Source organism: Suncus etruscus, chromosome 9, assembly GCF_024139225.1.
Source record: "Suncus etruscus isolate mSunEtr1 chromosome 9, mSunEtr1.pri.cur, whole genome shotgun sequence".
Taxonomy (NCBI): Eukaryota; Metazoa; Chordata; class Mammalia; order Eulipotyphla; family Soricidae; genus Suncus; species Suncus etruscus.
Genome location: NC_064856.1, coordinates 72,827,969 through 72,850,923, shown reverse-complemented (window position 1 = coordinate 72,850,923; position 22,955 = coordinate 72,827,969). Strand labels below are relative to the sequence as shown.

The window sequence follows — 22,955 nt, the reverse complement described above, 5'->3', positions numbered from 1 at the left end:
GAAATTTAGTCTCTAAGAGCATATAACCAACAGTTTGACCTTTTAAGGCTAGCTGCCTTTCATTATTACTTAAAAAAAAACATTACCACAAATTCAATTAGTTAGCTGTAGCATACTTTGCTAGATAAAGATCTCAAAATCTAGAGACCCTGCATCTCCCCTCCTCAACAGTAAAAGAATCATCCAGTTATAATAAAATACAAGGACATGAAAAATATAAGTCACTGTAACAAAAATAACCCATAACCTTCTTGCTGTATAAAATACTTTTATGCAAATTGATCAATATCATTTATATGTACATATATACCAGTATATTACATGAAAAACTGCAGTATCAGAGTATTTCCTATTTCTCTCTCATTTCATTTAACTAAATGAGTTCATTAAGTTTTCTATTTTATGTCTAAAATACATAAATTGTAGAATATATCAAAAGTAAATCAGATTGCACATAATTATATTAAATAATATAACACAATGTTTTCATTGAGATATGATGAATAGTTTAATTTCCGTATGTACCTCAGTAATAAAATTTACTTTCTTTTTTTTACACAGAGCTTCATATTCAGGTCTCAGCTGAAGTTGCTGATGTTCCTCTTCAAAATCCACTAGATCCCACTCACATCCTAGTCTTGCCTGTCGTTGTCTCCAAAATTTCATAAACAATGTGACTATAGGAAAAAAATGAAAAAGACAAGTGCAATTTAGAGACAGAGAAATAAAATGAATTCAAACATAATTGTGTTTTTATTTTTTTTTGGGGGGGGGGGCACACCCGTTTGATGCTCAGGGGTTACTCCTGGCTAAGCTCTCAGAAGTTGGTCCTGGCTTGGGAGGACCATATGGGACCCTGGGGGATTAAACTGTTGTCCTTCCTTAGCTAGTGCTTGCAAGGCAGACACCTTACCTCTAGCACCACCTCTTTGGCCCCGAACAATCACCATTCTTTTTGTTTTGTTTTGTTTTGTTTTGTTTTGGTCACACCCAGCAGCGCTCAGGGGTTTCTCCTGGCTTCACGCTCAGAAATCGCTCCTGGCAGGCACGGGGGACCATATGGGATGCAGGAATTTCAACAGATGACCTTCATGAAAGGCAAAAGCCTTACCTACATGCTATCTCTCCGGCCCCTGTATTTTTTCTTAAATGATCACTTTGATTTCATGGTGGTTCAGCTATTATACTTAATAATAAAATTGCTAGTTTGTACACAATTATTTATGATAAAATTTAAATCACAATACAAATTCAAGATTGTAATTATGAAATATTTTCCTTTATCTGCCATGATTCATTGAATATGTCTTCAAGGTTTATACATGTTACATATTTCAAAATATTGTTTTAGGGATAAATATTATATATTATTTATTTCTAATAGCAGATACTACAGATATATATTCAAATATGCTAGTTACTTTATTCATTTATCAATGGGCATTTAGTTCCTTTCCATCTTGCTTATTTCAGATGTGTTATAATGAATATCTATATCTACAAAATATTTATTTTTTGAAGTTTCAGGATTTTTGAAAGGGAAGTGCTGTATCATATAGTAGTTCTCTTTTGAATAATTTATTCTTTAGGGTTCCTGGGCCTCAAGCCATGAAGTGACACCTCTGCCCCCATATATTTTATTTATTTGTCATTCTAAGTTTACTGAATCATCAAGTTACATAGTTGTACAGGATTGGATTTTAGTTGTACAATGTTCTAACAGCCATCATTCTTCACCAATGTCCACCAATGTCCTCAATTTCCTCCTGCCTTCCAGTCTCTCTCCATGCAGATTTTTTTTCTTCTAGGCAAGGTGCTTGTAAACAGATACTAAAAGGGAATCATGCATATTCTGTACTGTTTTCTAGCTACACCATTTAGCATTCCTACTACAATGTGCAAAAATTCATTATATTACTCCACTTTTTCACCACAATGGCTATTCTTCTTTACAATAGTCTTTCTAAAAGTAATACAATGGCACTTTCAATGTACACTTATCTGGTTACTAGTGACACCAGAATTTCTCATATATTTCTTAAGCATTTGTATATATTTACTTTGCTTTGTTTCTAAAACTATTTGGACCAAATCAGTTGTTAACCAGTTACTCTGGAATCCATGTTTGGAAGGAGTGTGGCTTTCAAGCAATGCTCAGGTAATGATGAAGTGTAAAGGATCCAACCCTCAGTTCTATTGTAGTACCATTGTAGATTTTTAATAGTATACTCAATATATTTCTCCACTTTGAAAATCAACTTATTAGTTTTTATCATTTGTATTTATACACTATTGGAGATAAAATGTTCTCAGACTTCTAATTTGCAAATATTTTCTGCTGTGGATTGTATTGCTTTTAACTTCAATGTTTAATCTTCTGTAGAGAAGTCATTAAGGCGAATGTAACATGAAGGTTATGAAGGTCTTTCTATAATTTTGGGGGGAACACACCTAGCGGCACTAAGGAGTTACTCCTGGCTCTGTGCTCAGAAATCGCTCCTGGCAAGCTTGGGGGACATTATGAAATGTTGGGGATTGAATCTGGTCTGTCCTGGGTAGGCAGCATGCAAGGCAAATACCCTACAATTAAGCTATCACTTCTCTCCTAATTTTTGTTTTTGAAGCTTGAGATTTGGTGTCATATCCATAAAGTCATTAAAGATCAATGCCAGAACTTCTTACCCTATATTTTTTCCTAGGAGGAATGTTGTTGAATATTAGTTAATCCCACATGTATTGATTTATTTCTGAACTTTATTCTGTTTTATTAATTTGTCTTTATGTTACTACCAAACTGGCCAAATTACTAAAACTTTGTAAGATATTTATACATCAGGAAGTGTAATATCTCCAAGTATATTATTTCTCAAATTGATTTGGTAGTTTGTGCTATTGTACAATCTCATGAGTTTTTGAAGTTGGTTTTTTTTTCTGTTTTTACCAAAAAGACATTAAAATAGGCAAAGATCATGATAAATATTTTGTTTACTTTTGATAATATGATCATGTATGTATATATATATACATATATATAAATTTACAATCTAAGAAAATACATTGAACTCACTTTTTATACCTCCAAACATTTAAACATTTAAAGAGTCAGTCTTGCTTTACATGGTTTTTGTTGTTTGTTTGTTTGCCCTTTTTTTGTTTGTTTGTTTTTGTTTTTGGATCACACCCGGCAGTGTTCAGGGCTTACTGCTGGCTCTATGCTCAGAAATTGCTCCTGGCAGGCTCGGGGGACCATATGGCATGCCGGGATTCGAAACCCCATCCTTCTGCATGCAAAGCGAACACACTATCTCCATGCTCTCCCTCCGGCCCCATTGCTTTGCATGATTTTTTAAAGAATAAAGTTTAGCTTCTGTGTATTAGGTATATGGCAACGACTTACAGTTCAATATCCTTTAGTAATTAAAACATAGTTTCCAAAAGTATGCATTGAATTTGTCTGTTTCTGCCATAATGTTGTGATATACTATAAATTAAATGTCATAATTTTTAAAAATCACATTATCCTTCACAACAATGAGCAGATACTTACCAGATCAAGAACCAATGTTTAAAGGCCACTAATGGAGATTTCAATCAATGTATGGTTGGAATTCATATAGCAAAGGCAAGAAGACCAACTTTGATATACTAGATATGTTATCTAAATATGATATACAGATGGATAAAGTAACAATTTTGAGAAATACTGTTTATAGGCCTATATACTCACCCCAAATTGTCATAAATATTGCAAAGAATATTGTTGATTCATTATCAAATAAATGATGGAGCTGTAAAAAGAACAAAACACAAACTCCTTACTTTCAAGTGAAACATGAAAAAAGAAAATCACAAATCTTAAAATATGACAATATATATCATACCTTTGAAGCCAAACAGGTAGTATTTAATCTCCAGTATTCACATAGTTCATCACAGAGTGGACACATGATAATCTGACCTCCAATGTTAGGATCACAGATTTCATTGCTGCATAGGAAACAGTGCCATTATTTTCAAAGTGTGTGTTTAGGTGAAAACACAATGCTACTCTTATTAGAAAAATAATCTATACAACTTCTCATATAAGATAAAAGGAACACAGGATATGGAAGCAGCAATTTCTGTAACAAATCAAATAATGCTTAAGTAAAAGTTCTGTAAAGCTGATCTTTTAAAATGTCTTTCTAGTAATTTTGAATTGAGCAGCAGATATTATGTTTAGATATTTTTCAGAAATATCCTCACATAAAAACATGCCTCGGAATTAACATTTTCATTTAATATTCATATTTATTCGTATAACATTATTCTTTTTCTTTATTTGTTTGTTTTTGGATCACACCTGGCAGAGCTCAGGGGTCATTCCTGGCTCTACCCTCAGAAATTGCTCCTGGCGGGCTTGGGGGACCATATGGGATGCTGGGATTTGAACCACCGACCTTCTGCACGCAAGGATAAACCTTTCCTCCGTGCTATCTTTCTGGCTCCTATAACATTATTCTTATATGGTTCTTATAATTTAAGAACAACTTATACTCATAATACTTTTTTTCTATTGGGAAAATTGAGTGCACTTACCTGACTACATTTTGATTTACTGAAATTAAGCCATAAAGAAAAAATAAAAGGCCAACAATAGCAGCAACGATCAGCATTTTTGTGTAGTATCCAAGAAAGACAAAATATATGCCAACTTTTTCTCCATAATAATCCCTATGAAAAAGGGTAAAAGTAAAATAAGAAGTTTGAAAAAAAAAAGACACTGTCCAGATAATCTTGGTTTTGAATCCAAACTAGCCTATATTTGAATTTTGTCTCTAATCTTTCAGAGATGCAAAATTTTCCACAGTGACTAAACTCACTACATTTTTCTTGTTGTTTTTTTTCTTTTTTTTATTAAACTAGCTAAATTTTCATTTCAAGATCATTAAATATTTTAGATTCAACAATGATAAATATATGTATATATTATGTTATACATGTATATAATATATATTGTGTAATATATAAAATATATATTATATAATATCTCATATATAATATAATATGTATATTATATTATATTATATTATATTATATTATATTATATTATATTATATTATATTATATTATATTTATTATAATGTTATATATGTATATATAATGTATGTTTTATGTGCTATATATTATATATAACAACTAGGAAACTGAGCAAAAGTTAAATTTAAATAAGTTGTATTTAAGGTTTATAAAATTTAGTTATATTCTTTTTTTTTTTTGTGGTTTTAGGGTCACATCCGGCAGTGCTCAGGGATTATTCCTGGCTCCAGGCTCAGAAATCGCTCCTGGCAGGCACGGGGGACCATATGGGACGCTGGGATTCGAACCGATGACCTCCTGCATGAAAGCCAAACGCCTTACCTCCATGCTATCTCTCAGGCCCCACAGTTATATTCTTGAAATAAATTTCCAAACATTCTACATGTAACTTCTAACTGTTAACAAAATATTTCAATTTGCATGAATTTTGCTCTCTCTCTAAAAGTTAAGTATTTTGATCATAATAGGACCCAAATCGGTAAATATGAGCTTCTGTCTTCCTTTAATATTCTGTGTTAGTTTGTGGTGATGCTGTTAAGAAATTCTATGAAGACTAGGAAGTACATTCAGTCATTTCCAATCTGGTTTGCCAATGCTTCAATTTTAGGGCCCAGGGACACTGTTTGGGACCTGCTATTAGAAATATTATACCATCATTGGAGTTCTAAATGAGCCTTTAGAGTCATGTGCAGAGATAACTGGGGGTCTTTCAGAGCTACACCCAATACTGAAGGTTCAGAAGCAGTGTTAAACTTCATCCATAGAGTAGAAACTAGGTCAAACATCTTGCTAATCTGTATCTTAATCCCTGAACTATCTCAAGTCATCGCTGACATTTATAGAATATTAATTAGCAAACCAAGAAAATGGAAATGATTACTCAAAAAAATTACATAAAAATTACACAATTTAGCGCCAGCATTACAATGAGTTCAAAGCAACATTTTAAAAGTACTTAAATATTAAATCAAATTTTTGCTGCAGTTTGTAAAATTTTATTTTTAACAAATCCCTCAAGTAAACATAATTTGCTCTGATTCAAAAATATAGGTTTTCAAATTTTAGTCCAATTTAACCCTCCATCTGATTCATCAAATCGTGATGTTATCTTTCCTGCATTCTATAGTACTTCATATTAAGTTTTAACTCTACTATGGCATATATTGACTTGTAATATATATATACACTCAAAAAGAACTCAGCTCTGTTGGAAAAAGGCATGGATTTGATTTTACATGAAGAATATGGTTTACTTTTACTTTTCTCCCATTATATATTAGCTTTTATGTGAACTTCAATTCTCTAGTTTTCAGAATTAGAAATCTTTTTAGAAATCTTTTATAGCATTTGAATTTTTACCCATTTAGAATAACATAAGTTGCCATTTTCCTGCTTTTATTGCCTTTCATGTATTTACTGGCAATATATTACACTATTGTTATTATTCTTTACTCTTATTTAGGATACTCAAATCAGCTAAAAATTGAAGTTAAAATGTCTGCCCATATAGAAGAGCTCATAACTTCTCTAGATGGTCCCTACTGCCATTCCCCATAGGCTAATTAACCCTGGTTATATCTTGTTACTCTTCCCAGGATGAGGACCTATGGCCTAAACTAGATTTTCTTTTTCTTTTCTTTTTTGTTTTTGGTTTTTTGGTCCACACCCATTTGATGCTCAGGGGTTACTCCTGGATAAGTGCTCAGAAATTGCCCCTGGCTTGGGGGGAACCATATGGGATGCCGGGGGATCGAACTGTGGTTCTTCCTTGGCTAGCGCTTGCAAGGCAGACACCTTACCTCTAGCGCCACCTTGCCGGCCCCTAAACTAGACTTTCTTAAACCTAATGCCTACTAAATATATTCCCCCTACCACTGCCTGTCATAATCTCTACTCAGATTCTCACTTACGGAATCAATTGACTCAGAAATAATAAAAAATGTGAGGAACTCCATTATACTGAGGTAATAACAGAAGCCCAGGAATGACAGACAGCAAGATTTCTCTAATTTTCTGAATAAAGATTTCAGTCACATTGACTAGGACTGCTAATTTAATTGAATAAAACAATAAAAGAAAATCACAATAAATAAAAATAAAATTAATCAGAGTATTACAAAACAAATAACCAATTTAGAAAACATAGTAAGAGAAATAAAAAGAAAACAAAAAAGAAGAGCAAAATGAAAAAAGCAGTGAGATGATATTGGTAAGTAAAAGGTCAGGAATATAAAATCATCCGGAAAGAAAATAGGAAAAACTAAAGAAAAAATTGAAGAAAACAGACATCTATGGGATACTATGAAGAAAAACATTATAATTATAGAGTTCAAGAATAATAAGAATAAGAAAAGTTTTCCAAGTATAATTATAACAAAAAAGTTTCCATGAGTTAAGATCAGTAGCACAGTGGTAGGGTGTTTGCCTTGCACATGGCCAACCTGGGATGGATGCAGGTTTGATTCTTTGCTTCCAATATGGTCCTCTGAGCCTGCCTGAGAGATTTCTGAGGACAGAGCCAGGAGTAACACTGAATGCCTCTGGGTATTTCCCAATGCCCTCCATCCCCCAAAAAGAAAAATTGCCCAGTGAAGATCAACATATACACCCAAATTTAGAAATTTAGGAAATACAGAAAGTACTAAAATCCAAAATAAAATACATCACTTAGAGTAAAAATGGCAAATGCCAAAGCTAGAGATATTAATCCTAGAGTACTGAGAACAAATATAAAATATATCTATGTGGGAGCCCCCATAAAAATTAAAGCAGATGCTTTTAATTAAGTGTTGAAGGAACAACATAATACATACAATGCAGTGAATAAAATAGGCATTCAAAAAAGAATAGTTAGGTAATATTCATATACAATGATACAAAATATTACTAAAAACAGCTTAAGAAGTTGTTGATTATTAAAATGGCACTTTGAAATGCACTAAATATCATATATAAAGATAGAAGAAAAGTCTAAATACAGAAACACACAGAACCTTATGAAAAGAATGATACTAACCCACTTTATTTCAATGATTATATTAAATATAAATGGCCTGAACTTACCTACAAAAGAACACAGAACTTGCATGGGTCAGAAAACTTAACCTAACTTTCTGCTGCTTACAAGGGACTTACAAGCCTGAAATTTCATGTCAAAAATGATTAAAAGTAAAGCACAATCATGTTTGTAATTAAGGCGTTTAAATAAAGATATTTAAAAAAAGAGTAAAGATGGAAAAAATGTGCAGACAAATTGTGAGATAAAACAGCAGGAATGATGCACTTATGTTGTCCAAAAGAACTTTAATCAAAAAAAAAGATAACAAAAGACAAAAATGGACATTATAGACTGCCTATATGACAAGAAGACATAAAGTTCATTAACTGAGGCTAAAGAGACATTCAGCAGGTAACCTTTCCCTTGCATATATGGCTCAACCGCACTTCATATCCAGCATCCCATATGTCTCCAGAGCCTTACCAGCTGTGAACTCTGAGTACTGAGCCAGAAGTAAATGGTGAGCAGTAGCAAGTTTATTAACCAATGCAAAATAGTGATTATCAATACTCAGAAAACTAGCAGGGCTAATAAAAATATTGATAGCAATACAATAGTAGTAGGTGATTTTAATACACAGTGTCACCAGTGGGCGGAAAAAACAATGATTGATAGTAGATAATCAATAAGAAAACAACGATTTAAAATATGAAATAGAAGATATGGGTTTAATAGACATCTAAAATTTCTATATCCCACAAAAGTTGAGTACATGTTTTCTAATATTGGTAGATTAATCTCAAGAATGGACAACATTTTCAAACACAAACATGCCTCAATAAAATTAAGAAAACAGCAATCTCATCAAATGTCCTCTCAGATCATAGAGTTCTAATTCTGGAAAAAAAATACATCTAAAAGTTTGTAAAAATGCCCAAACATTGGAAAGTGAACATCATCCTACTGGACAACCAAAAAATGTCAATATTATAGAAAAATTAATTTCCAGAACTTCTTGGATGAAGCAAAAACTGCACTAAAAGGAGACAGAAATATTCATCTGGAAACAGAAATAAAAGCAGTAAAGCCTCATTCCTCAAGCTAAAATAACAACAAAGGAAAACAAGTAAGTATGATGAAAAAAACAAAAATCCCAATGAAAATTAACATTATGGCAATAAAACTTACAATACACAATATCAGTTAGACTGTTACTTTTGTTTTTAATAAGATTGCCAATCACATGACTAAAGCACAAAGTCAAAAGAGAGAGAAAACATGATATATAGTGGTGAAATGAAAGAGGAGGGGTAATAGAAGACACCTTAGATATACAAAAGATACTACAAGATTACTATGAACAATTTTACAGCATTAACTTTGAAAATCTAAATGAAATAGAATACTTCCAAAAATCTTACAAACTCGTGTAACAGAGTCAGAAAGAATTAAAAATCTGAATAGAAATTTTGTTAATAATAAATCTGAGAATGCAATTTTCAAAATCTCCCCAAATTACATTCCATGCCTGATTATTTCGAGCTCTCCTAAAAGTAGAAGAAAGGAATCCGAAAAATTTCTCTGAGACCAGTGTTACTTGATTCCAAGAGCAGACATTATTTAAATAAAAATATCAGACAATATTCCTAATAAATATAAACACAAAGTTCCAAAATAAAATCCTTTTGAACAGAATATAGTATATGCATCATACATCAGACATAAGTGGGATTCATCCCATAGATACAAGGATGGTTCAAGACATACAAATTAATTTCAGGACATACAATATTAAGTGAAAAGACAAAAACACCTCCATAGATGCACAGAAAGCATTTGATGGCACACAACATCCATTAGTATTGCTATAATCCTCAACAAAATAGTGATTGAAGGAACTTATGTAGATATTGCAAAGAACATACTAATAAAATTACAGATCACATATTTTATAAGAAAAAACTTCAGTCTTGCCTCTAAGGTCAAGTACAAAACAGGATTTTCACTATCATTCCTTGTAGTCAATAATGTATTAAAAATCTTTGTTTTATATTAATTTTTTAAATTTAAACACTATGGATACAATGTTGTTCATATAACAGGTTATTTTTTATAACAGATAAAGTTGTTCATGCTTGAGTTACAGTAATACAATGTACGACATTCACCAGATCACAATTTCTGCCTCTAATAACAACAGTTTCAAAATATATAAAACAAAAAGTCTTTATCATAGCAATTGTGCAATAAATGGGGACTAAAGAAATGCATATTGGTAAAAGGAAGTCAAATTATCATTATTTGCAGATAATATGATCGTTTACATAAAAACTTTAAGAATTCAACTAAAATTCCTAGAAGTAATAAATATATAGAAAAGTACAAAAGTACAAAAGCAGTACACAGAAATCAAATGCATTTGTATATGTTTTAAAAAATTAGAGAGAAATAAGTTAAATGATTATTCTAATTATGATTGTGTCCAAGAAACTTAAATATCTGGAAACATACTTAAGGAAGGAGGTAAATAATCTATTAAAATAGAAAATTATCAATGACTCAGAAATTGATCTCCTAGGTATCTACCCCCAAGTTGGAAGGACATTCATTCCAAAGTATGTGTGTACCACACTATTTATCACAGCACTCAGTATAATAGCCAAGTCCTGGAACCAACCTCGATGCCCAAGAGCAGATGAATGGATCATTAAGATGTGGTGTCTATACACAATGAAATACTACATGACAGTCATAATTGATACAATCACAGACTTTGCAGCAATGTGGATGGACCTAGAACATATTATGTTAAACAAAGTAAGTCAGAAGACAAAAGATAAACACAGAATGATAGCACTATTCTGAAGCACCTAGAACATACACCTTATAGACAACTAATACTCAACAACCAAATAACAGGGTTTAACAGGGTAGAAACTCCAAACACTGTAATAGTCAACATATACTTGGGAGTAGGATCCAAAATACAAGAAAAAGGAGCAACACAAACTCTTGACAACACATTATACCACAAAGAAACCAGCAACAGCAGAAACAGCAGCGTTGAGAGAACAGGTATGTAATCAGCCTTCTAATACAAAGGCCCATAATAATCCCTTAGGGTACTTATACAGGATCACAGGTAAAGAACACCACAGGAAATCACTGACTCCAATGGAAACATCTCATAACACTATGTTTTAATGCTTTAATCTTACTGTATTTAAAATAACCTCTCAGCTTTTCTATCCACAGGCGTTCTTGGATACAAAGGGTGGACAAACTAAGATGGCATCTTGGGGCCCAGTCACATGAGATACCATACCCAGCTTGCTCTACGAGAATGTCCCAAGAAAACTCTTTAACATACATTTATCTCTAGGTTATACCTTCTTTTAGGATTTGAAGCACGTGACCAGTCAGACCACCGAAGCAGCAACTGGATGTACAGAATTATACTACAGGTCCTACTCATCGAACACATTCAAGCACACTAGCATTCCCTTGCTATTTTCTCCTCTCTTCTCACTACTTTCTTTTTTATTATTTTCTTTTCTATACCTTTCTTCTTTTTTCCTTTTTTCTCTCCTCTTCTCCCTTTCTTTCTGCTGTACTTTCTCTTTTCTTCCTTCCTACTCCTTCCATATACTTTCTCCTTTCCCCCCTTTGGAAATCCAACTATCCCTTCTCCCTTCAATTCCATCCAGACCTCCCACTGTATTAAAACTCTTCACCCTTAGTTCTTAATCCATTAGGCATCAAGACTGACCTCCTACCCCAACGAACCAGTACCCAGCACCCAAGTGAAGGGACACCCAGTCAAACCCACACCTTGTCCCCTGCAAGAAAAGGCAACCAACTCCCCTGTGGACTCAGGCTGCGTGGCCCTCCCTACCAACTCCCCCTAACGTGGACTGTTACTTGAAACCGGACTTAGCTCTAAAAGTATCCCCAATGCAAGAGCTCTTCGAAGACCTCCCTGCTGCAGATCTTTACCAATCTCAAGAAGGTCAGGGGCTGTGATGGAAAGGTGCCTGGGAACCCACACACCACAAAAAAATCCCCAAAGCAATGGGGAAACCTAAACTTTCAACATAAGTATAAGACCTGTATTACACCACCTCCTTACCTGCTTATTCTCAAAAGTAAAGTAGTCTCTTGCATCACTTTGTTTCTTTAATTACTTTAATTATTTTTTAAAAATGTTTGTTCTACATAGCCATAGGTGAGCACATAAATTTTTATTCCTATTTGTATCTTTATTGGTGTGTGAATGTTTCTGTTTTCCTCTCTGTCCACCCCCAAATGCACCAACAATATAATGTAGCACTATTCCTCCCTGCAAAGGCACACTAATAAAAGGGGAAATCCTACATATAAAAACGAGCTCTTAACTACTTGGGGTAAGAACTCATACTTCTTTACAATACAGGGATATCTCCCACCTTGAAAATATGTCATGCGGACCCAACTTAGACCCCAGGTGATTAGACACCATCTGTCCAGCCTTGAACCCTGGATCCCAGACATAGAAACAACACAGTTCTTCACAACAGCTACAGGAAACAAATCCCAACCGGGACATCCTTAATACTGCTGGGCCACCAACAAGTGCCAGCTCTAATATGATATCCTGACAACAAGGAAAATGGGAACAACTTGACCTAAGAGCAGGTTATCCTACCTCACCAGCTAACGATAAGACAAAATCAGAAGACTTGTCACCCTTTGGTCGGTCCAAAAGCCAAGATCACAATTTACAGATGACTGGCTACTAGAACCATGACTGGACTGTATATATCTTGGGACCAATAAAAAAGCCCCAGTCTAGGTTTTGAATTACGACCTGCACAACAACCATGACCCCAGTTCCAAAGGTCTGGCTGAGACAATTGTAACGGAATGGGGCTTCTGGAAACACAATGAAAGATGCTATCCTAGGTTCCATCCTAGGATCAGTGCAAAGACCAAGACCACCAACCACAGAAGATGGATTAAAATGACACTGAGGAAATAGAACTTCTAGAATGACAAAGAAAGACTTCATCATAAATCCCACTCCTGGACCTGTGCAGATACTGAGATCTCTATATACAGAGGTCTGATTTTATCACCCAGGAAGGATCAGAAGCCTTCCAAACACCACGAAAGCACCAAGGGGAGAATAAATGAACCTGAACGGAGTCTATAGTTAATCCCATGACAATATACTCCAAGGGTGGAGAAACCCCATATCTCTTAGGCCAAGTGAATTCCTTCTCGAATGACCCCAGTATTTACTGTGCCATTGCAGGAGGGAAAAAAAGGCAAAAAGCACAAAACATTTTTTATATATATTATTTTTTAAATACTCATTTTTTAATTACTTTTTATTTTTATTTACCTATCTACTTCTTGTCGATTTCCTTGTTTTGGTGTGGTTATTGAAGTTGTCCCCATTTACATTTATGTTTTTTCCTTCTTTTCTTTTCTTTCTTTATATGCCCTGCCATGTTTTTTATCTCAAGACCATGGCTGTTTTTGTGGTGCTTATCATTGTTATTGTTGGAGTGCTCACTGGATATTTGACACTTCTTTTTGTACTGTTGGGGTGTTACACCTTATTTTAGTCCTTTGTCTCTCAAACCAGTGATGAGAGCCTCTAGAAGGATCCCGCCCATTTTCGGCATATTAGACTTTTACCCCAGTTTTCTCTTCTTCAAACAAAACGACATAACTTGATCTAGTCCTGCCTCTCAGTTAGAGAGGGAAATAAGGGAGGCAACAAGACCAAACAGGTGCAAGACTACTAAGTAGTAAAGTAGGTACAGAGGGGACCATATTTTCTAGCAGCCCCGGGGGTGAGGGGGGAGGATTTGGGAGGTAGGATGAAAACGGAGGTATGGGGAGGACTAAATGGTGATGGGAATCCCCCTGATTTTATGTAAATATGTACCTAAAATATTATTGTCAACAATATGTAAGCCACCATGTTCAAATTAAAAATTATATTTAAAAATAATATGATATGCTCTATCTCTATAAAGATCCAAATATAAGGAAAGCTTTGTCTTTTTAATGTAACATTTTCAGAAAAAGAAATGTACCTTATATGCATACTATGGAATCACTTAACTAGACTTTTTTTTTTACTGACTAGACTAAATTTATCTGGGGCTCTATATTATCTAATGCATCATCCAACAGAAGGCATTCATTAATACAGGTTGTAATGTCTTGTGAGAACAGGTCTAATTATGTATAACTAGGATTTAGGATATAAAGCAAATAATTAATAGGGTAATAGAATTACTTGAATATAGGCTTAAAAACAATTGAACATATGTAAATATTTGATCTAAAGAATATTCTATTTACAATGGATTCATAAACATCTGAGGGTATTATCTTAGATAGATATATCACTTGGTATTTTAGTAACTATTTTCTATTTACTGTGCATATATTTATTGAAAACCATTTGTAATATAGCAATAATATTTTTTACTTTTACACTCTTAAAATTTTGCATAATGCCAGGGATTGAGTCCAGGGTTTCAGATCATGTATCTAATACAAGGTAAGATATATTTTTTCTGGGGCCGGGCGGTGGCGCTAAAGGTAAGGTGCCTGCCTTACCTGCGCTACCCTAGGACGGTCCACGGTTCGATCCCCCGGCGTCCCATATGGTCCCCCAAGCCAGGAGCGACTTCTGAGCGCATAGCCAGGAGTAACCCCTGAGCGTCACCGGGTGTGGCCCAAAAACCAAAAAAAAAAAAAAAAAAAAAAAAAATAAAAAAAAAAAAAAGATATATTTTTTCTAAAATATATTCATAACATTTATATCCTGATATGATGCTTAATATATAGTGATATTTTATGAAAGCTCATGAAAATAATATACATATTTTATAATTAATTTATAAGGAGTGCATTTCTCTGTTCAATGACATTTTAATTTAGTTCAAATATTTTCACAAATACTTTCTTAGGTCAAAATCAATAAAGGTGGGATAAAAACCTACAGACTTCAGCATCAGGACAAAAAACCTCATAATCTTTCAACTACCTGCAAATTAAAAAAAAAATGAACCAATAATAATGAATCAAATAATCCAACATCTTATCTACATTCTGCTATCACAAACCTGGAAGATGAAGAGCAGTGAAAAATATGATTCAGAAATTAGAGGAAAAAGTATAAAGTAAAGCTGAGATTTTAGATAAAAGGTGACAAAATTAAGGCTCGAGGGTTGGATAAAGTGTCATGATACTGAACATTGTGGGGTTTACAATTCACATTAACTCTGTCTCCCCAAAAATAACAAAAAGGGTTCTGAACACAAGCATGAAGAGATTTGAAGTATGGAGAATTGGCAATAAAGAAGTGGCAGCCACAGAGAAACAATGCTTCTGAGGGAAGAATCTTATGTAAATGATGACATTGGTTAAATTTGAGCAGTAAAGATAAACAAGAGTGATGCGTACCCGTATCGAAATAAATGGCTCACAATCATATACTATACCTCATTAAAAAACATTGTGTGGAACAGGAAGGAACTAATTAAACAGTGTACCCTAGTGCTAGAAAGAGGTAACCATAATTTCATGTTGAAATATAAAAATCATAGTAAAACATAGTAAACAAAATAAGCAATAAGCAAAGTTGAAATTCAAAGGGAAAATACTGAGCATAATTAGGAACTGCTATTATCATCTTAAGATATGATAAAGTCCCCTTAAATAAAGAATTCCTAAACTTTAAGAAATAAGACAAATCTTATAGGTACAGGATATCCATAAACAATATAAGTCACAAAATTTTCCTTAACAAAATGTTTGCACTAGTGAATTGCAAAATAATTTTATACCCATTTTTCAGATTTTCAAAAATATGAAAGCTTAACAATGAAAATTTTGTACAAATGAAAACTTTGAGAACTAAAAGGAAAACACATGCAAACAGTTTTTAAGACAGTTTTTTAAATGTCAGATTAATATGATTCTCAAATATTTTGAGCAATGTAAAATACAAAAACCTACATTTTGACAATTCTGCTTCTGAAAAATATCTATAAATATTATTTCTAAGGGCGAAATATCTGCAAATCTATCTAGCCAAACTAGTCTTAGTAAAATAAAACTTAGGGCAAGCTAATATTTTTCAGTAGATAACTAAATAATAAATAAAATACGTATCAAAGATTGTGCTGACGGCAGCTTCAGAAAACCCTAGATTGATCCCTAGTAATGGTTATGGTGATCTGAGCAGTATCAGACATAAGCACAGAATCAGGAATAATCCTGAACACTGCTGTATATTTCCAGCCCTCCAAAGTAAATTAATAGCATACTCTGCGTTCTGTGAAAGCATGAGAAATTTGACATGCAAAGTGTAAAGGTAAGGATTTTGATGAGTAATAAAAATGGTAAACAATAGGTTTATTGTGAAAGTATAAACTGTGCAAGGTAAATAATTGCAAGTTTAAATACATATTCACAGGGAAAAGTACGGATATGTTATTCAGCATGTAAAGGGATCTTAGAAAAAATGTAAAGTTAGAGATACAAGTATGTTCTAGAAAAATGCCTTTGCATATGTATTTAATATTCATAGACACACTAACTATCTGAGCAGATATTATCAAATCAAACAATTTTGGTGAAGTCTGTGGAAGTAGAATTTAACATAACACTTTGTATATCATCTTGTTATTAAATGAGTAGTTTGATAAGAGTGATACTATCATTATTTGAAATGTTAAATGTTCACAACTGAAATTAACTTTTTATTTCATCCAACAAGAACTCCTATAATATATATGGAAATCACCCGTTTATCTATGTTAGCTGCATTTTATTATTACATTTGCTATTAATTTTATTTAACCCTAATATTCTGCTATTTGCTCTAAATAAATATTGGTATGACACTTTCGCTGATTTGGATGTTTTGAAGAAAATCAGTGTTATACAAAAGATGCTTTGCAAAAATAAAAAAAAAGTAATAAAACATCAGACTGTAGCAACTTGGTTGTTCTTTTTGCTGTCTTTGAAATTATTTCACTTAGAAAAAAACTACACCAAGTTAATTCATAGTAAGCACTAACTACTCATCTGTTATAAAATATAAATATCTCATTTTAATTGTCAGAAAATAATAATTCCTATTTCAAAGATCAGCATTTTAGATTTAAGTAAATTGACCAATATTATAGAGTTTCTACATAAAAAACATTTTTTATTTCTTGCTTCAGTTTTGGGAACACACAGCAGTGCTAAGGTGTTTTTGTACTTTGAAGACAGTGCAGCTGGTGGTTATGGGTAGAACTCAATGCTCCTGCATACAAAGGCTTTGTGCTCTAGGCCTCTTTCTTACCGCAAAAATTTAACTTTTATTCAGGCCAATAAATATACCAAGACTTCACCTATGAACCTCTGAACCATCTCTCTGTACAGTGCTTAAGAATATTTTCACTGTAGCACTCCAATGAGATATCAGTAACTAAATGATTTCACAGACACAAAGTTAGAAAATTCTGCCCGTGATCCTGCCTGCTTCAGAGGTGGGTGGGCACATACACACACTGATTCCTGTTGATTTCTGCCGGGAGTCAGAAGGGCACAGAAGCCATTTTGGGCCATGCGATTTCCAGCTGCCTGAGACTGGATTTCATCAGCCTTCCTGCCAGTGATCCTGCCTGCTTCAGAGCTGCCTGAGACTGGATTTCATCAGCGTTCCTACTGGTGATCCTGCCTGCTTCAGAGATGCCTGAGTCTGGATTTCATCTGCGTTCCTGCTGGCAATTATGCCTCTTCAGAGGTGGGTCGGGACATCACACACTGATTCCTGCTGGTTTCTGCCAGGAGTCAGAAGGGTGCAGAAGCCATCTTGGGTCATGCTGTTTTCTGGGTGACCCTGGAGACCACAGTGAAGGTTTTGGAGGCTTCAGGCTCTTTTACCTTTGTCAGTAAGAGAATGGGAAGCCCAACCATCTGAGAGGATTACCCATTTCAGATTAAGATTGAAATTCTAAAGGATTTCTGGGAACTCAGATGCCAGCACCCCTATCTGCCTGTCTTCAGTGCTGTGTTGCATTTTTGGCCTGATTTCATCATGTGTGTGGCTTATCTGCAGACAGCTCGTCTTCCCTGGAGCCTTCCCTGGAGGTGAGTTTATATGGCCAGAAAGGGGAAAACGCTGAACTCGCTGAAACTCAGATGCCACCACCCCTATCTGCCTGTCTTCTGTGCTGTGCTCCATCTTTGGCCTGATTTCATCCTGTGTGTGGCTCCTCTGTGGACGGCTCGCCTTCCCTGGAGCCTTCCTTGGAGGTGAGTTTACACGCCCAGAAAAGGAGGAGCCAGAGGAGCGTGGCTGCTCATTTTCGCAGCTGTGCACATAATTTAGCCAAAGAATACAACCACAACACTTAGAAAAACCCAAAATACAATGTGACAATGGGGAAACAACGCAGGCCAGGGCCAGACATAGAGAATGACGATGGAAACTCTGATGACGTGAACATGACAAACCAACTAGTCAGTCTCTCAGATAAGGAGTTTAGAATCGCAATATGGAAGATGTTCAAAGCACTCAAAGAAAGTATAGAAGAGAAAACTAATAAGAATCAAGAGAATATACAGATAGAAATCAGAAAACTCCAAACTTAAATTTCAGGTCAAATATCAGGTTTGAAAAACTCAGTAGATGAATTAGAGGAAAACATGGTTGAGCTTTCCCATGGGTTAACAGCAGCTGAGGATAGAATTAGTACACTGAAAGATGAGATGAATAACAATTACATACAGCAGAAGAAATTGGAAAAAAGCCTTAAAGCAAATGATCAAACAATGGAAAAATTACTCAAAGAATGGGAGCAGATGAAAATAGAAGTCTATGATAAGCTCAACAGAAACAACTTAAGAATCATTGGAGTCCCAGAGACCCAGGAAGAAAATCTCCAGGAAGAATCAACAGTCAAGAACATCATCAAAGAGAAACTACCAGAGCTAAAGAATACATGTGATCAATCCTGCATTCCCGAAGAGTACCAACTAAAAGAGTCCCCATAAAAAACACCCCAAGACACATCCTAGTCACAATCACGAATCCCACAGATAAAGACAGAATTATGAAAGCAGCAAGATTGAAAAGAGAAATTACATTCAAGGGAACATCCTTGAGATTTATTGCAGACCTGTCACCGGAGAGACTCAAGGCCAGAAGGCAGTGGTGGGACATAGTGACAAAACTCAATGAAATAAATGCTTCGCCTAGAATACTGCACCTAGCAAAACTCACTTTCAGGTTTGAAGGAACAGCACATGGTTTCACAAACAAATAACAGCTCAGAAACTTTACAGACTCAAAACCCTTCGTTTTGGGGGGGCCACACCCAGTGATGCTCAGGGGTTAAAATTGGCTATGTGCTCAGATCACTCCTGGTTTGGGGAACCATATGAGACACCAAGGGATCAAACCACAGTCCATCCTAGGCTAGCACAGGCAAGGCAGGCACCTTACATCTAGTGCCACCAGGCCAGCCCCGTCAAAACCATTCTTAAAAGAAAAACTAAACGGCCTACTTTAAGACAAGACTGACCAACAGACACACCAAACTTTGAGATAAAGATGGCACTAACTCCCAGGACAATTCTTTCTTTCAATGTCAATGGACTAAATGCACCAGTTAAGATACACAGAGTGGCTAAATGGATAAAAAAAAAAAAACTCAATCCAACCTTCTGCTGCCTACAAGAAACGCACCTGAATAGTCAGAACGAACATAGACTCAAAATAAAAAGCTGGAGGAAAATCATCCAAGCAAGCAATACCCATAAAAAAGCTGGAGTGGCCATACTAATATCAGATGATGCAAACTTTATACTTAGGAAAGTTGTAAGGGACAAAGATGGACATTTTGTATTAATATAGGGATATGTACAGCAGGAAGAAATCACTCTTTTTAACATATATGCACCGAATGAGGGGCCAGCAAAATATTTAATGAAATAGTTGACAAATCTGAAAAATAATATCAATGACAACACAATAATTGTGGGAGACCTCAACACGGCATTGTCAACCCTTGACAGGTCAACCAGACTGAAACCCAACAAGAATATACTAGACCTGAAAAGAGAAATGGAAGAAAAAGGCCTAATACTTCACCCCCAGAAGCCTGGATACACATTCTTCTCTAATGTACATGGGACATTCTCCAGGATAGACTACATGCTAGCAATAAAACATACCTCCGTAATATCAAGAGCATAAAAATTTTGCAGGCTACCTTCACTGATCACAAGGCCCTGAAATTATATGTGAACTACAGAGGGACACACAAGAAAAACTTTAATACCTGGAAGTTAAACAGCCTAATACTGAATAACCAATGGGTCCTAGATGAAATCAAAGAGGAAATCAAAACCTTCCTAGAAACAAATGACAATGGAGACACAAACTATCAGAACCTATGAGACACGACAAAAGCAATACTGAGAGGAAAATTTATAGCTTTGCAAGCACATACCAGGAAAGAAGGGGCATAACTGAATAGCTTATGACTCAGCTCATAGAACTAGAAAGCACTCAACAAAAGGACCCAAAATAGGGAGACAGAAGGAAATAACAAATCTGAGAGCAGAAATCAATGAAGTGGAAACCAAAAAACAATCCAAAAAATCAATGAAAGCAGAAGTTGGTTCTTCAAAAAAATAAACAAGATTGATAGGCCACTGGAAAAACTAACAAAGAAAGAGAGAGAGAAACTGGATAACTCATATTAGGACTGAAAAAGGAGTGATCACTACTGATATGGTGGAGATCCAAAGGGTTATCAAAAACTACTTTGAGAAACTCTATGCCACTAAAAATGAAAACCTGGAAGAAATGGATAAATTTTGATTGAATGAAGAGGATGTAGCATATCTAAACACACCCATCACTATTGAGGAAATTAAAATGGTAATCAAATGTCTTCCCAAAAACAAAAGCCCAAGCCCAGAGGGATTTACAAATGAATTTTTTCAAACCTTTCAAGAGGAACTACTACCAATCCTGGCAAGACTCTTTCATGAAATCGAAAAAACAGGAACAATTCCAAATAGCTCTTATGAAGCCAACATCACCTTGATACCTAAGCCAGACAGAGATGGTACCAAAAAAGAAAATTACAGAGCAATATCGCTGATGAATACAGATGCAAATATCCTCAACAAAATCCTGGCAAATAGGATTCTATGCCTCATTAGGAAGATCATCCACTATGACCAAGTAGGTTTCATCCCAAGAATGCAAGGCTGGTTTAACATCCATAAATCTATCAACATAATACACAACATCAACAACAAGAAAAATAGAAATCACATGATCATATCAATAGACTTAGAGAAAGCATTTGATAAGGTCCAACACTCATTCTTGATCAAAACTCTCAGCAAGATGGGAATGGAAGGAACCTTTCTTTTTTTTTTTTTTTTTGTTGTTGTTTTCTTTTTTTTTTTTTTTGGGCCACACCCTGTGACGCTCAGGGGTTACTCCTGCCTATGCGCTCAGAAGTTGCTCCTGGCTTCTTGGGGGACCATATGGGACACCGGGGGATCGAACCACGGTCCGTCCTAGGCTAGCGCAGGCAAGGCAGGCACCTTACCTCCAGCGCCACCGCCCGGCCCCCGGAACCTTTCTCAATATAGTTAAGGCCATCTACCACAAGCCAGAGGCAAATATTGTTCTCAATGGAGAATAACTGAAAGCCTTTCCTCTAAATTCTGCCACAAGACAAGGCTGTCCTCTCTCACCCCTCCTATTCAACATAGCACTGGAAATACTTGCTATAGCGATTAGGCAAGAAAAAGATATCAAGGGAATCCAGATAGGAAAGGAAGAAGTCAAGCTCTCGCTGTTTGCAGATGACATGATCCTCTACTTAGAAAACCTTAAAGTCTCTATGAAAAAGCTTCTAGAAACAATAGACTTATATAGCAAGGTGGCAGGCTACAAAACTAACACACAAAAATCAATGGCCTTTCTATACACCAATAGTAATAAGGAAGAAATGGACATTAAGAAAACAACCCCATTCACAATAGTGCCACACAAACTCAAATATCTTGGAATCAACTTGACTAACAATATGAAGGACCTATACAAAGAAAACTATAAAACTCTGCTCCAAGAAATAAGGGAAAACATGTGGAAATGGAAGCACATATCCTGCTCATGGATTGGCAGGATTAACATCATTTAAATGGCAATACTCCCCAAAGCATTGTACAGATTTAATGTGATCCCTCTAAAGATACCCATGACATTCTTCAAAGAAGTGGATCAGGCACTTTTGAAATTCATTTGGAACAATAATCACCCTAGAATAGCTAAAGCAATCATTGGGAAAAAGAATATGGGAGGAATTACTTTACCCAACTTTAAACTGCACTACAAAGCAATAGTTATCAAAACAGCATGGTATTGGAATAAGGACAAGCCGTCAGATCAGTGGAATAGGCTTGAATATCTCAAAGAATATTCCCCAGACATACAATCATTAATTTTTGATAAAGGAGCAGGAAATCCTAAATGGAGCAGGGAAAGCCTCTTCAACAAGTGGTATTGGCACAACTGGATAGCCACTTGCAAAAAATTGAACTTAGACCTCCCAGCTAACATCATATATGAAGGTTAAATCCAAATGGATGAAAGACCTCGATATCAGACCCAAAACCATAAGATATATAGAACAACACTTAGGTAAAACACTCCAGGATATTGAGAGTAAAGGCATCTTCAAGGAGGAAACTGCACTCTCCAAGCAAGTGAAAGCAGAGATTAACAGATGGGTAACAGATGGGAATATATTAAACTAAGAAGCTTCTGCACCTCAAAAGAAATAGCGCC

The 22,955-nt window shown here is 35.0% G+C and overlaps 1 protein-coding gene across 1 annotated transcript in view; it reads right to left on the bottom strand.

Annotated features, from left to right (window-relative positions):
• ANO5 (anoctamin 5) overlaps positions 1-22,955 on the bottom strand; it is a 78,757-nt gene that overhangs the window by 26,319 nt on the left and 29,483 nt on the right. Inside the window, exons 9-12 of the mRNA XM_049780691.1 lie at positions 4,579-4,713; positions 3,882-3,987; positions 3,728-3,788; positions 526-677 (exon numbers count right to left, since the gene is read on the bottom strand). Of these exons, the coding sequence (XP_049636648.1) occupies positions 526-677; positions 3,728-3,788; positions 3,882-3,987; positions 4,579-4,713 (454 nt within the window). The remainder of the gene's footprint in view (positions 1-525; positions 678-3,727; positions 3,789-3,881; positions 3,988-4,578; positions 4,714-22,955) is intronic.